At 40.8% G+C, this 16,794-nt stretch overlaps 1 protein-coding gene across 1 annotated transcript in view; it reads left to right on the top strand.

The window, feature by feature from the left end:
- The window catches only part of rnd2 (Rho family GTPase 2), a 32,802-nt gene extending 16,872 nt beyond the window's left edge, over positions 1–15,930 (top strand). Inside the window, exons 3-5 of the mRNA XM_006798283.3 lie at positions 9,211–9,320; positions 12,498–12,632; positions 14,800–15,930. Coding sequence (XP_006798346.1) covers positions 9,211–9,320; positions 12,498–12,632; positions 14,800–15,069 — 515 coding nt within the window. The 3' untranslated portion in view covers positions 15,070–15,930. The remainder of the gene's footprint in view (positions 1–9,210; positions 9,321–12,497; positions 12,633–14,799) is intronic.
- Positions 15,931–16,794: the final 864 nt, after the last annotated feature.

Raw genomic sequence — 16,794 nt, 5'->3', positions numbered from 1 at the left:
GCAGCCACTGGGGTTTAAGCCAACCTTTTTCAAACCATTTTTATCCTTGAGTCAAGTGATGACTGTGTAAAAAAACAAAGATGGACATACCCACCATAATGTCACACACTGGTTTTAGAAGCGTCAGCATTAGCATTTTGGCACCATCATGTTTGCATGGTCAGAAGTGAACGTGTGTGAATGATAGGGTAGACTTGTGCTCAGTAATTTACAATCACTCACTACAACTGTACTGGGAACACAATCCTCCACACAGCAAGCCATAAAAAATGCATTAAATATGCTCCAAAAGGCTTTAACACCACAGTCCCAGTAGGCGGGTTGAGTTCTGTGACTGGAATTAAGGAGAGGTGAAGCCTGGTAGACAGCTGCTGCCCCAATAGCCCATGTCAGAATCCACCTGCTGGGTAGATCAGCCCTGGTGTTTGCCACTAAGTTTAAACTAGTGTGTATAATCTGCAAGGATAAATGCCTCTTTTATTTATGTGCAGCATAGGTCTTGGTGTTGAGTTTCATTTCCTGGATGAATGGGTGGATTTGTGGTCGAGCTGTGTGTGTTGACAAACTTGATTAAATAAGCAGGTTATCTATTAAGTATCGTGCTGAGCCCCAGAGTGCTTGGGCTCTCGCACTCTGGGGCCTGGATCTCCTCCATGCCTGCTTCATGCCCTGGTTGGACGGGGCTATGGCTCCCTACACCCTCTAGAAGACAGTTACATGGTGAAACCTTTTGAATACAAGTGCGCTGATCCACACAGGTGTGCACACGGGTGTTCACTGTCCATAGACATAAACTACACCTTTCTTGGCTGCTACCTCAAAGCACATTGTGCGCTGTCTGTCCTGCGTGCTGCTCCACAACATTCAATATTTAGTATTTACTGCTGTTTACACTTAGCTAGATTAATGCGATGGTGTTGTGTTTATTATGTTGCTCTCTTTTTTTGCTTGTTTTCTCTTCTTTTTCTCTCAACAGGTGATCCAGGAGTTTTTTTTTTCTCTTTCTCTTTTTAAGTGCCCTTTCTCACTGTCCCTCTTTCCCTCTCTTTTTCTTTTCCTTCATCTTTCTTTCTCCTATCCCTAGTCATGTCTGTCCCATCTGTAACAACTGAAAATAAAATAAAATAAATAATAATAACAAAGGTCGATCAAATGAACCAATATGGCAAGGTCGTGATGATCCACTTGATAAAGTAAATCCATTGGGTATCTTTGTTGGCCTTCAGACAACAATTCTGACGGCTAAAGAACCAAATGGGACATGCAAAAAACCCCCCAAAAAAACAGTATCGTGCTGAGCGACTGTGAAATTATCTTTTAAATTCCCAAATTTGCAGAAGATTTTTAACCATGTAGTTAAAATGTCCACAGTATGGTAACATTACATCGATTTTTTTTCTTCTTCTCAAATATTTTTCTATATTTTGGTCAGAAAATCACTGATTTACTTTTATAACTAATGTTTTATTTTCTTTTATCTCATTTTTAAGTCCGTTTTTAAAAATCAGGGTTTAAAATTGCAATCCTACAAGCTAATGATCCTTGTGAAAAATTACTCCTCCTCTAAAATTCTTCTCTATCTGAAGTTGAGCCTACAAAAGCAAAACAAAAAGATGGATCTATGTTGGAGATATTAAAACCAGCTTTTTGTTTGAGCTGCAAAATGACTGTGCATGAAAAAAAAAAGCTTCTATTGAAGCAGATGATGATTGGGGTAAGCCTGGAGACTATAAAAAAGATGAAAGCTGGGTGTGTGCATGCCTCCTGTACACAACCAGAAGTCATTCACAACTACTTGAGTTCCTCACACAAACAAACGCCTTTGAGTTTTTATATTATAACATCTAAACACACAAAGATCCCCAAATGTTTAAGAGTAGCCCAATGTAGACTCCCACACCAGTCACCTATTTCTCAAACAGTTTGCAGGGGAAAACCAAAGTACTGACACATCTGGTGTGTTGTTGTTTTTTTTTTTAAAGCTAGACAGGGAATATATCAAAAGATGAAGTGAGAGACAAAGAAGCAAAGTGATCTTTAAAAGAAAAACACAAGTTGAACCACAGACACAGGAGATGAAATGCATAGCTGTTACTGTGATGGAATGAAAGTGCGTCTGTGTGTGAAGCAAGGAGTAGGGGTGAGGAGAAGCTGAAAGGGGACACAGTATTCCATCTCTATACCCCTGGGGCAACCAGGAGACAGACAGTAATGCTGCTCTGTCTCCAGCCTGCGCTGTCAGTACTTTGGCTGGCCCTTCTTTTTAACCTTCGATTGGATGACAGACACAGGTATTAACTCCTTGGCAGCAGAGCTCAGAGCAGATCTGTGGAAGGTGCTTTATGCTCTTCAAAGGCTGCACTTCCTCCACAGGGAAAGTGTGGGGGCTTTGATCAATATCTTCTGCGTATAGGCTGCAGACACGCAAGGTTAATGGCCATTTAACCCAGTGTCACCTCCACTGTCCTGGCTGTGCACTAATGCTTTTGAAAACTTGACACAGCCATCTCTATTACAAATCGGTAGCTTTACCTGTGTGTGAGAAGTGTGTGTGTGTGTAATATATGTCAACCTGAAAGAGCAGCAAAAGATGTAAGCATAGATCAGAGTTCAGGCTAGCTGGGGTTTGGTAATTACAGGATTATTATTTTTCTGGTTTTTGGTGGCGGCTCCAAAGATGGAGCAGGTCATCAGCCAAGCAGGAGGTCAGTGATTCGATCCTTAGCTTTTCCGGCTTGCACGACAAACTGTCAATATACTGAATGCCAAAACTCCCTAGGATGTGTGTGCGTGTGTGATAAGAAAGAGGTGTATGCAACGAATGAAAAAACGTGAATGTGGTGGAGAGTGGTCAGTAAGACCAGAAAAGTGTTAAAATTTATGTAAGAATAGCTCCAGTTCATTGGCTTACATGTGTTCCATCTTTTTCACTTCGTTACATTTCGTTTTCATTTAGGAATTCATTGCCTCAAGCTTCTCATATAAAGTGTATGTCAAGTATGTCTGAGCTGTAAATAGTCGAATTAAGATATTGCACAAGATCTGGCAAAGATTTCATGTCGTGGTGTAATACGAATGTTGCAATTGCAGTATTAGCTTTCAGGTCCAATATTTTTTAGACACTTTCAACATTTTGATGGGATATGCACAAGGTCAAGTCTCTACAATATATAACTTTTTTTAAAAGCTAAAATTAAACATAGCTAATTTCTCTTTGACTATTAATGAATTACATATAGGTACTTATGAATTAGTTGCAGGTGATTAGAAATGAATGATTTTTCATGTATGAATGAGTATGAAATCATGGCATGAAACTCTGAACATGCAGATTAATTAATTAATTAATTAGTTTCACACGTGGTAGTCTGTTTTTGAAATTGGAGGCACAGAAGTAAAAGTTATTTCATCCGGTGAAGAAAGAGGCTGGCACAGTAACACTGTGTTAAATCACAATGTGATATTTTTACACATTTTTGCATGGATTCATCAAACTAAAATTACAAAGATTTTTAAGCAAGAACAGTGAGATGTGAAGTTTTTAAAAATAATGTTATAAATGTGTGTTAAACTTGTAATTAAAACTAAGAAAGTAAACAGATAAATGCAAAATCAAGCCGATAATTGGTGCGATCACATGTTTCCTTAGCAAATTCTGCCTGTTACAGCTGCAGCACTCTTGTTGCAGCAGTTTCTGTTCTTATCACTCAAAGATGGGTCTTGATTGCTTTGGCTGTTATGTGCTGTGTGTTGTTGCAGATTTAGATTGGTAATAATCTGATGCCTCTTTGATGGACGGTTAAGATTGCAAATATAATCTCTTTACTTTTCCCCCCCAAAATGTTAGCTTTCTCTTTAAACAGCATTATTATAAAATGACAATTTAGCACTGCACAAATCAGCGTAACCTTGTCAGTGATGAATTAAATAGCTGAAGCAGGGACATGTTAGCTTTCCCCAGTATGACATGGGAAACATATCACGTAGGAGTAAAAATTAGAAGTATTTATTGGCAGGTCGATATTATTGGCCAGTATCAGTTATTTACTGATAAATTAGTAGTATCCTTTATAATTGCTGATGATTGCAGAAAATTAAAGACCAGAGAAACAGCCAATCGTGTTAGGAGTGTTGACATTGCATAGTTTATTCACAAGAGGGCACTCTGCAGCTTCCCTCTTTGGGGATGTGTTTGGAATGCTACAAACACAATATCCACTTGGGAAAAAAAAGACTAAATAAATACACATAAAAATTGTTCAGGAACTAGTTTGCTTTGCGTATCTGAATAATAGGGAATAAAAATACTGGCTGATATATCAGAATATTGGATTTTTGTATCACCAAATATCGGCATTGATATCTGTCTAAAAATCCTATACTGGTCGGGCTCTATCAAAAATGTAACATAAATTATCCAAACTTGCTGGACAGTACTTCTGAATATGTATTTATGAAAAACCAGATGATATTAAAAGTGAAAAAAAAATCTCGAATTTGCAATATATGTCGTACTTTTATCTACTGGTTAGATTTTTTTGCATGACAGTTTAGGTAAGGTCAGTGGTTCGATGTGCACCTGTATGGCTTCAAGATGTGGACTTCAAAAAGAACGCAGGCTTACATTCACATAAAACATACACTGTCTTGTAGGCTACATTAGGTCAGAGTAACTACTTCCTCTCAAAGGGTGTCTTGGCAGCAGTCTGTTTATTTCTGTTTGAGCTGAGCCTTAATTGAGAAGAAGTCACAACACAGCTCGGAGCTTCAGTGTTTGAAAGTCTTCTCAACCTCCTAAAGGTTGGAGCACCAACTCTCCTTTTAGTCACCTCTAATCAGCGATGCACTGAAGTGCTTTCAGTCTCCTGCTCTCTTCTTTCTTTTTTCCTTTCTAAGGCCTCGCAATGAAGCCATTTGCATCCCCCAGGTTGCTAAGATACTCTGCCACCACGGCTTAAAATGTTTTCCCTTCACACTGAAGGTGGATTTCAAGAGGAAAACAGCTGAAGGAGAAGAAAAAAGATCCCGTTTTCGCTAATTTGGTGATTTGGTGACATTTGGAAGGGTGTTCGTTACCCTGCCTTTGTCTGCATGGGTGTTTTTCAGGATTTCTATATGGCCTAATGAGGCTATTAGTTGCTGTTGACTCCCTGCCATATGTGCATGAACACATCAGAGAGCTTAGAGGCAAAGACTACCCCCCCCCCCCCCCCCCCACACACACACTCACACACTCATAATGGTTGGCATTTTAGCTGCGCCTAAAATAAGCATGCAACAAGAACAGAAAGAAGGAGATCATTCCTGCTGTGATATTACAGACTAATGTATTGATAAATATAAGGTTTTTTGAAGTGTTGGATTCCCAAAGAATCTGCCCTGTTACATGTTCTGTTTGTGTGTTATTGTGATTTTTTTTTTCTTCTCAGCTCTATCAGAAAATGAGTTTTTCACAGAAGAGCTTTTGAATGAGCAGATAGAGAGCTGTCATGTCTCAGATAGATTCTCCCTACAGGAGAGTCGATGTGTCAAGGGACAGGAGGCATAAATGAAGTCATACCGCAAACCCTCAAGTCTTATTACTGTACATTAGCGCTCCACTAAGTTCCTGTCCGCCTCAGCATCCTCTGGGACGTTTCTGGCCTTTGATGAAGCTCAAGTGACGGCAGACAAGGACTGCTTTCCTCCTAACTCTGTCATTATGTTTAGGTGCAACCTCTTGTGTGGTTCTGCAGTGTGGCTTTGCACTAATTAGTCCTGTGGATAATAAATGCAGAAATCCACTTTCCACTGTGAGAGATCTCCTGTACTAAATTAGGCTAATGCTAGGCTAATGCTAATGTTTAAGGAGGTTTTGTGAGGGGTGTTTTATGCCTGTCCTTGGCACGGCGTGGCAGGGCCCCGCTCCTTGCCAGGCGTGATGATTTTTAGTGGTTCCTGCCAGGCTACGCTCCCCTCCCACACTCTTCTGGCCCATCCATCTCATGCTGCCTATGTCTGAAATTCAATTGACCTTTTGTTCCACCTCACAGTGAATGGGCACAGGCCAACTTCACCAATAGCCAACCCAGCCAGAGCTCTCATACCTCTTTATTTGATCTGTCCTGCCGAGTCCAGTGCTTTCATTACCTACCCAAACACCCACTCCAACCCTACCCTCAGTGACATCCTCTTTTATCTCTGGTCATGTGTTTTTGCTGGAGAAATGGCAGGAGAAAATGCTTTCTCCCCTTTTTTTCCCTCGTGCTCTTGATTGTTATGTTGATTGGTTTTTATTTGTGCCTGCTCGGCTTCTTTTAAACACAGCACTTTTCTCCGCTCCCTCAGAGGACTTTTTTCCCCGACTTTGCAAAAGTGCTGAGGTAGCTTTCCTGTCGTTCAGGGCAGAGGAGCTCTGAATTGCTGTGCTGTGACAAGCCCTGCCGTGACCATGACCTGTCAATCATTTTGATCTTTGGGACTGACAAATTGATCCCAATGGCCACATTTCAGTTTCTAATTACATGTTGAGTCAAGCTAGTACTGTTGTCTCAACTTTGCTTCATCTGACGTCTTTTTCTCTTCATCTTGATTTTGCTTTAATCCCCTGGTTGCTACTCTCTCTCTCTCTGTTGCTGCTACACGCCCTAGCTCCGGCATCAAACTCATTAAATCTTTTTTGTCCCTACTCCACCCCCACAGGGGTGTCTCATTTCTTCTTCATCTCTAACCTTAGTACAGGTCTGCTGCACTGCGATACATACTAAAGACCGACTTCAGCAGCTACAGCACCTCATGTGTGACCGCTACCCATCACAGCTTGCTGTCTTACAAAGTGAGCTTTGCTGAGTGTCGGACTTGGCATCCTTTTCTGGGGATGTGGTTGTGTGTGCTTGTGTTAGTCCTGCTCTCTCAGCAATACAGAACTGTAGCAATATTGTGTTAATAAGATGAAGAGGAGACTATGAATTCCTGATAATGCCCCGCAAGGTGTAGGCTAAAATTACTTTTTCTTTCCTGTGTATTGCACTGAAATTACAACATAAATATTTTAAAGTAAGCAAAGGAATGTTGTTAAATGTATTTTGCCCAGCATCCTTCAGGATTTTGCAGAGTTCAATTGTTCTGGTGTTGCTGCTTGAGAGCATTTCTAATTTAGATTTAATGTATTATTTGTGTCTTCTGTTCTATGTCCAGGTGCATGAGGATGTGCAAAGCTGATCAAACATGCCATTAGCTCAGAAGTGCACTGCTGCAGCTAAACTTGGTTTCTATGCATCAAATTTAAAAAACAAAACAAAACACATGTATTACTGGTTTTTTAAGCTGCTGTAGTCTACTTGTGGTTACAATCCACTTGAAAGCTCACTTGCAACCCACCTCTATTTGTCTGTGCTGGGTTCCTACTGTTCCTCCTCCCACCTCCAACTATTCAGAAGGGCAGGGAGGTCCTAAACGGGACCATATAAGAACTACAAATTACTGTAAGTGGAAACAATAATCTTCTTTTGACAATTCAATTCAATTCAATTCAATTCAATTCAATTCAATTTTATTTATATAGCGCCAAATCACAACAAATGTCGCCTCAAGGCGCTTCATAAGCGCAAAAAGCAAAAGAGTCAGTGTGTTAAAGAGTCAGCCAGCAGATAAATGGTTGTGTGCATGTGGTGAGCAAGATTTTATAAAAATTAATTGAATGCTAATTTGAAACGCACTATCTAGTCACCACACTGTGAGGATGTGGTAATATGTATTATTGCCAGCTGCAGGGGGTAGTAATTTGTATAAACAATGATATCAAAGTCAGTAGTGTTAAACCGAGAGAAATTTGAAGCCACTGTAAACAAAGCATACTCGTTTTTTCTCTGATTTAATTGATATTTCAGGTAATTTTTTTAAGCGTTTGATGTTAATATGGATTTTTAGTGACAAACAAATGTAAACAAAACCATTCCAGCTTGTGAGGATGTGACAGGCAGCCTGTTGCATTGTTCTCAAAGAGCAATGAGCAGGTCACTACAGGACAGCAAGCTGAATGATGGGGTTGCGGGCCGCGTGCAGCTATTGTCACATACTCATTCCATTATTAACAAAGAGAACATAGTGATGCGGGGTGTAGTGCTTTTGTGCAGAACACCAGACTAAAGCATGCAGCTCTAACAGTCTGTTTATTGTGTGGCAGGTCAGGTTTGGTATGAAGCACAGACACACCAAACAAACATAAACTTTGGTTTTGTATAAAGATTAAAAATCATCAGCTTGTATGAACCTAAATCTGTTTAATCTTCCAAAGCGTTTAATATTTATTTACGGTGTAATGTGGTTTGCTAATTTTGGTAGATTTGATGCACAATGTGACAAACCTTTGAGTTATGGAGGCTTGAAATTTATGCAGAACATAAGGTCTACAGCAGCTTCTGACGGTAGGAGGGAGGGTGCCCGTGGCCGCAGCCGCACATCCACGAGAGCCCAGATATTTTTACAAGCCTCCTAATGAGAGCTGCAAGAGAGCAGGAACTGTGGAAGTGAGCAACTTGTGGAAGTACAGAGGCGCCACTCTGCCCTCAAATTTGATCAAGGTACAAAATTGAAAAGCAAGAGTGGTGAGAAGCGTGTGAGCGCATGTGAATCTCATAAAGTCTAAAAGAAAATGGAAGATTTTAAATCAAGGACTATTTGCAAGTGAGACAGAAAGAGGGATGAGATGAGAGAATTAAGGGGTTCAACCTTTAGTTTGGCCTTTGTGCTGGCATTCGCTGTCGTTTCAAGATGATTATGGATCGTATGTACCAGTCCTCCAATTCTCAAGCCACTATAATTCACCTTTGTGTATATGCGTGTGTATGTGTGTGTGTGCTGCTATGACTAACTCCTCAACATTCCTCCTGAAGTACTGTGACAGAAGAGGCACAGCTGTGTGGAAGCCCAAGAGAAAAAGATGCACGAATATGTGCACATAACTGCTAAGATCAAGGTTCATTTACATCTGGAGAGTGTGTTCGAGCTGCAGCATGTCGATGTGTGTGCCACACTGCCTGCTTTAATGGGCTATTCATGTATTAATGACCTTTGGATCACTTTCCGGGGGTGTGCAGTATGTTTCTAATTGACAGAGTAGGCCATATGGTTGGGATGCAGAGTCTTGCAGGGTTAAATCAGGTTAAAAACAGTTAGGAATTTCCCCAAAGACACCATGACCTTACACCATATGTTATTGTGTGTTCACAGGTTCTTCTTATTACGATAATGTGAGGCCGTTGGCGTATCCTGATTCAGATGCAGTGCTTATCTGTTTCGACATCAGCCGTCCAGAGACTTTGGACAGTGTCATAAAGAAGGTCAGTATTTTTTACTCCCCCTCTCAATACTTTGGATCAGCATTTAATATCGCAGTGAAAGCGGAGAACCAACGAAAAACCAATCCAATTCACTTTTTCCTGATCAGCATCTTGTATCGACTTAGATTTCTGTGCCAGCAGCTTTTCACGGCTTAACAATGGAGCAAATCAGCACTGAGGTTAAAGCCTCGCTTTCCTTTATCTCATCAAAACGTCCATGGATACTTGACCCGTGTCCCTGAAAGCAATAGAAGGTCAATGCGAAGAATGAAATAAGAGGGCTTGCAGCCGGCTGGGTTCAAGAGGAATATCAGATACGCATATTAGACACACCAGACATATCAGAGAAGACATTTCAGAGAATGTTGAGGAGTGTTAGAAACTGACTTTCTGTGAACATTTAAAATATAAAATCTGAGTTTTATGCTGAATACTTCACTTGTTGGTGTCTGTTAACATTTGCAAGGTGGCTAATGGCTGGGAACAGTGCAGTTGGGATGGGTGTAATAGCCGGGTGGCGTCATCAAATGTGGTTTTGGACGTGTTTTTACAGCCAGTGGCAGATTGTGTGCCCACATAGTATAGTGAAACACCCATGGTGTAATTATACCCAACTTAATGGGTCTGTTTGCATGCATGTGTATCATGAAAAGCAGACCTGTGCCTTTTAGTGGTGTTTCATCTTGAAGCCATGTGTGTGTGAGTTTGCCTTTGAACTGCACCCCTTGTGGGCTGAAGACAGTTCCCATGGCTGGTCTGTTGACGTGTTTAGTGGTCTGAAGGGAGCTGCTAAAATGCCCCTGCAGACTTTTGTAGATCTAACCCAGGACACCATTTCTTTAACCCACCAATATCTCTTCAGCCTCCGTGGAATCTGTCAACAGGGGAAGCAGCACTGCTCCTCAGCTTTAGCTTTTCCCATGCATCACTTGGCAGGGGGTTGCCATGACCCCTGCCCCCTAGTTGTCATCCCAATAATCCCTGAAACTCAGGCGCACATGGAAAACCTGTGGCACAATCACCATCCTAAATTAGACTCTTGACCTCCAGGAGCTAGGGGGGGTCACCAATGTTTCTAGACGACAGCTGGTGGAGGAGAGAGGGTTAAACAATCAAAGGTTTTGATTGGATGTCACTTACAGAATGGGGATGTGCCTGAAAGGTCAGAGGTTGTTTTCAGTACAAGGGATGAATGGACACCCTGACATTCTGCACATGGCATGCGGAATATTTCAGGGCTGTCATGTATTTGTGTTGCCAGGAGGAGACACTGTGTTGGTTCAGTAGTGACATTTAATCTCAGGGTGATTTTAGAAGGAAGACTGCTCAACCTTTTCGGAACAGAACCTGAAATAGATTTTGTTGATGGAGACTGAGTAAGGAAAGTATAACACACCACACAGACGTCCAAACTAAGCCGGCACGAGTGAAAAAGTCACAGTACGTGGCCCTATAGTTGTTGCAGTAAAATAGTGAACATTGCCTTGTATCATAAAAAAACAGGAAGTCTCTTTAATCTGATTAGAGGTAAAATAATTACCTGATTAATCCTGGATGCTTGACAGCACCAGTTAATCTGTGGCTTTTTTGCTGATCACTTCATCTTTGAGCCATTTCTCAAGCAAAACTGCCAAATATTTCTAGTTTTAGCTTCTTACTCATGATAATTTACAGGTTTTATGCCAAGATTTTTCCATTCCTGTCCTTTTTGTTTTGTTTTGATTTTTTTAACAGTCTGACAATTCATTAATTAAACAATTGAAAATGTAAAATGTACCCACAATGAATGTAACTTTAAATAAATCTCTACAGTTATCACCCCTTTCCATCACACTTAAGATTAATTAGTTGTCTGTTTTGTGCTGAAAATGCCAATAATGAGCTGCTTTTGTAAAATTTCACAAATCTGCCCATTTAAAAAATAAAACAAAAAAATGCAAAAACCCCCAAAATACCCAATTTAAATTTGGCACATTGCACCGTTAAGGTCTTCTGTTTGTAGACCTCTGAAACACTTCCAGCACTGCTGCTGTTTTGCCCTTTTATGCATATGAGATTTTACCATGGAGCCCAAACTTGAGAGGAGATAAAACATCAAACTCCACTGACTTTCATGTGGAGGATATCCCCTGTTGATGAAATCTGCATATCTGCAGTGTCCAAGCCAAAAGGCAGTTCATAAAGGCCAGATGTACAAACTAAAAGAATGTGCATTGTTTTATTTTTCCTTTTTTAATGTTGAGATTTTCAGAATTGTGCGCTGTAAATTAATTTCCCTGGGTCAGACTATCAATGTTCTCAGGTGTAATAAGAAGAGCATATGAACTGTGGGGTTCGTCACTGTGTCATTGTGCACCAGCACACAGAACAGTGACAAGTTTTTTGGCCACACCAACACAATAATCGCTCATCCACACTGCTTGCCAGATTTGGCTTCCCGCAACTTTGTCCTCTACTGCAAAAAGAAATGAAAGCTGAAGAGTTGACATTTTGACACAGTGAGGGGATTCAGCGCACAAAAAGGGACTTAAAAGGAGCAATATCTGAAAATAGCACCCATGCTGGAAGTGGTGACGACAAATTCAAAGAAAGCAGGATGCTTGATGTTTACTGGCAGAATAGTTGAACTTTTTCATTCCACCTGGTACAATTACAGAGGGGTGGTTTATCCCTCTGTAAAATTTTGTTTATCTCAAACAAAAGTAAAAGAAAAAATCATATTCATCATACAGTTGACAAATGACTGGAACAAAATATTTAGTTTTGCTGACTGATGAATGGCTTTGTTGACAAAAAATAAAGAGAACAGACATCAATGGATGAATGGATTGGTCAAGTTAAAAAGTCTTTACTGAATTACATTGAGTAATTTGCTGAGAACAAAATGACATAAGAAAAGTCAATGGAAACCAAAATCCCCAACCTTTTGAAGGCTGGACTTAAATTCCCACAAAAACACACACCAAAGTTATGCATTTGTTTTTGCTGTGTTTGCTAAGCTGAACAAATGTCTTTTAGAAAGAGAGCATTAATCTCCCTCAAACTCAGGTATCCAGTGTCTGAGTAGCCAAAAGGTCATCACTGTACTTCAGCAAAGGCAGCTCAGCGCTCAGTGCTCATGTTTGACATAATCAAGAGTGTCTTTCGGTTTTTCTTTGTCGGCTCACGTTCCTGCAGTGGCAAGGAGAGACGCAAGAGTTTTGTCCAAATGCCAAGGTGGTGCTGGTGGGCTGTAAGCTGGACATGAGGACAGACGTCAATACCCTGAGGGAACTCTCCAAACAGCGCCTCATCCCTGTCACCCACGAGCAGGTGAGAGCTAGCAGATGATGGATATCAGAGGAGAATGGAGTGAGATAAATAATACGATTGAGACTTGCAAGGTGCCCTGGGAAGACAGACAGATTTGGAAACAGATGTGGAAAAGAAATTAGAAAGCAATAAAGCGATAAAATGAGATTTTTCTGTGTTGTATCAGCAGTGGCATTACCTCTCTTTTACGGTCCCACAGGAAAGGAGTGTGAGAAAAGGCTCATGCAACACAATAAAATACCACATGACTGCTATTAGAACAGCGTTAAACCCCTCGGGGACATGTTGCTGGGGTTGGCGTTTTGGCCAAAATTTGCTGACAGGGAATGTAATGTTGCTTATGGCAAGGGCTGCGGAAGAAGCACAAGTGGTTAGTCTAGTTTATGTCTAGGGAAACATTTTTTTTCCCCCCTGAAATGAAATATTCATGCAGATTTACAGATTTTCAAAATGCAGGATGAATAGAAAATGGACATTGATAAATGAGTGAGTCGTTTTATCACATGCTGCCGTGACCTCTAAGCCAAGGGGATGGGGGAGAAGGGGGAGGGGATGATAAACTGCTCTGTAAATCTGTGAATTTTAATCAGCTTTCAGTGTGTTCAATTTGTGTGCTCTCCTGTGTTAGACATACAAAAAGTGGAGGGGCTTTTTTCACCACCATACAAAAGCCCTCAAAACAAAGGAGCCTTTTTCCCGCTACTGTCTAAGAGCTTACTGGAGGCTAAAAGCATGCTGTTTCTAAAAAAACTCAGCAACTGAAAAAAAAACAGACAGGTCATATAAATAAGACACGTAAACAAAAGAAGAGTGACAAACCACGGAGGTAATGTAAAATAGCTGGGACCATTTACTGGCTAGGACCATAGAAAATGTTTGTCATGGTCCTTCTCAGTCTCTCTTTTGGTTTGAGACACCTACTGTTTGCCTCTCTTATATGCCCAGAAAATGTGTGTCACATGGCAGATGCCAAAGCTGTGCACAATAAACATTTCGGTGCTCTAATCTAATAGCCTGTGTTGCTATCCTGTTGCTGATCTTTAAATTGAATTCCAGCAGAGCTGAGAAGTCGCCTTGCGAATGACCACTGGGTGAACTCCAGACATTTCCACACTAATCTGTCCGAGATTCGATCGAGCATTTCCACTTGTCACTACAATCTACCTCTTTCCCCTCCCACCGCCACCCTGGAATCTAAATCTGCTGTTTCACCTAATGAGGCCTTCATCGCTTCTTATACACGCCTCAGTGCAGCTGCGATGAAAATCAAACTACTTCCACTTGAGATGAAAAGCTTTCTCTGTGCTGGAGAACATGCAGTTGTAGGGGTCATGGGAAATGCAGTTCTGTCTCATCTGTTAGATCCTCGGCATGTGCTTTAACAGCTTTAAACTCTGATCATTAAACAACAGATGAGGATATGTAGTACTGTAGTGAAGGCGGGGGCTCAGGGGTTTTCAAATTAAATTTGTGTCTGATTTGATCATGAGCAAACAATTTACAATTTCAAATAACTCAGTTAGTGTAACTTTACTCAGGGGTAAGCTCTGGTACCTAGTGTGAATGTCTTCCCTGTAAATAGCCTCATAGACCATATCAAAACTGGCCCAGCGGATTTCCATCCTTTTGTTTTACTGCAGACTGAGGAGTCAGCATCTACATTATTCATGCTTCGGTTGGAGGAAATTCATTTATCTGCAGACATGTTCAGATCGCTGGCTTTCAGTCATCAGTTTAGATCAACATCTATATCTCAGAATTGCTGCCTCTTTTTTGGGGGACATTTAGTTTTCTGCTGTTGAGCTATAGTGTCTGCATATGCCAAGACACAATGAAGGATGAGTGCATATGGGGATATTTAATTTTCTTTTTGAAACACTGAAAAATGACATGAAGGAAACTTATGTCTTACACGACCTCTTAAAGCCTGAGGAAACTAATGAAAAGCCACTGTTGAGAGATGTTCAGGATTTCACATACAAAAAAAAGAAGAATGCACAAGTACTCAAAATCACTGAAGAGAGGACAACGAATGTTAAGAGGATTCACACCACATGATTTCTGATTGTTAAAATGATGCGTGTTTTCCCTGTCTTCTTCTTCTTGTACTTTCACATTTAGCTTTGCTTCCTTTTTCATTTCTTCTTTGCCTGTCTCCATGTTCCAGGGAAGCACGATAGCTCGTCAGATGGGAGCGGTGGCGTATGTGGAGTGCACCTCCAAGGTTTCTGAAAACAGTGTTCGGGATGTGTTCCACATCACCACCTTGGCGTCAGTGCGACGGCCGCACAAGCCGCAGCTAAAACGCAGCAGTTCCCGCAGAGGCCTGAAACGAGTCTCGCAACTGCCCCTTCCACCTCTGCCAGGTCGGACTGAGCAAATAGACCAGGCCCCGGCCATGAGGAAGGACCGGGCCAAGAGCTGTGTGCTCATGTAGAGACCTATCATCACAAATATATATATATATATGTATAAACACAGAAATATATATATGAAAGAGAAAGTCTATTTATTATTTGATGCTTTTTTTTCTCGTATTTTCCTTTTTTGCACTGCAGAGGAGTGAGAAAAAAAGAAACACTGCACTGTGGAAACAAATGCTTTGGATTTCTTTCCTTTTTGTTGCGTGTGTGCATACTTTATAAGCTGTTTACATATTTGTGTTGTTTTGAAATGCTGGCAAATTGGACTAAGCCTCTGGACATGAGGAAGCTGTGATAGTGGAAGTGCTGTCTAGTCCCTGGAATTAAAGTGGAATTAATTTCCTGAAACGGCTCTAATAACAGGATGGCACGGCGGCGTATTGACGGAGAGTGCGCGAGTGCGCGGAACCATGTTGAAGCAGAATGTCTGGAGATGAAACAAAGGCAGTGTTGTCCAGCAGACATGCGGAGTCGTTGTTTAACTTTTCTGCCTGACACTGCTTCCTGTTGCCATGGATGAGAAAAACCTGTATGTACGGTAATGCTGAAAAGGAATTCTAGTGAATGATGGCAAATTAAGAGCTTAAAATTAGATTATTTTAAGACTGAGTGAAGAACCATGAAGGTGTGTGTGAGCATAACTACCACAAGTGCATTTTAGAAGCAAAGTATCTGATTTTATTTTGCTCATTTAACAGTACTTTCCTCGTCAGCTACATTCATGCCAATTGGATTCACTGTAATGAGTGCTATTGTTGCTACTTTAAATATGTTTCTTTGTGGAAGATAAGTGGTAAAATGTTAGGGCTATTTTGTTGTACTTTGACTAAACTCTAAAATAAAGCAAGAGCCTGCCTGTATTGGGGAAAATATCATTTTTGGCTGAAGTTTCTTTCCTGATCTTTGTTATTTAAATGCCATCGCAAATCTTAGACTGTATGCTCATCACAATGGAACAAATAAATCATTCAGAGTGCTGAATTTTTTGCGTAGTTAAACACTTCCACGTGCTTTCCTCTTCCAGCCTTCAGAAATGACATTTGTAAGCTAACTGCCCATTTCTTGTGTTAATGGCGTCTCTGTGCTCTCATGTTGCCCTGCAAGATAAACAACATTGCAGCCAGGGGAGTGAGTCAGTCCTTCCAGGTGTTGTTCACACTATGAAGACCTCTCAGCTGGCACAAATAAAATTGAACTGCACTGCAGCAGCACCAGAGCACTGATGTGCTGTTGTTTAAATGACTGACTCAATACTGTTTCAGAAGCTTTAGGTGAGATGATGCGTGAGTTCTTCAATCAACAGAGAGCATCCAGCTGATGCAGGGACTCCAGATACTTTAAAGTTGTATTTTTTATATATATATAGTTTGTCCCTATAAAAGTCAGCTGGTCAGTTGATTTCTGGCAGCAAGACCTGCAGTCTTGAGAAGCCATTGTATTATAACAATTCTTAGGTGGAGGTGAGAGTCGATAAGGCTGTAAGTCACATCATTCAAGCAGCAAGTAAAAGCTTTGCCTTTATAACAGCTGCTGTTTCCCTGTTAGACATTAAACAATAGACAAGATGAGCTCCACAGATGGAGTGAATGTCAGAGAAGCTGGATTAGATAATAAAAGAAACAAGCCAAGATGTAAAAACAAAAAAAGTGTATTGTGTGTGGGAAGTGCTAAAGGATTGGGTCGCAAAAATATTTTGAGTATTCAAAATGGAGCCTATTTAAAGAATTTCCATAAAAATA

This window comes from Neolamprologus brichardi, chromosome 4 (genome assembly GCF_056152115.1).
Source record: "Neolamprologus brichardi isolate AB-2024 chromosome 4, ASM5615211v1, whole genome shotgun sequence".
Lineage (NCBI taxonomy): Eukaryota > Metazoa > Chordata > Actinopteri > Cichliformes > Cichlidae > Neolamprologus > Neolamprologus brichardi.
The sequence above is the reverse complement of the archived record's forward strand: the minus strand, read 5'-3'. Positions and strand labels throughout refer to the sequence as shown.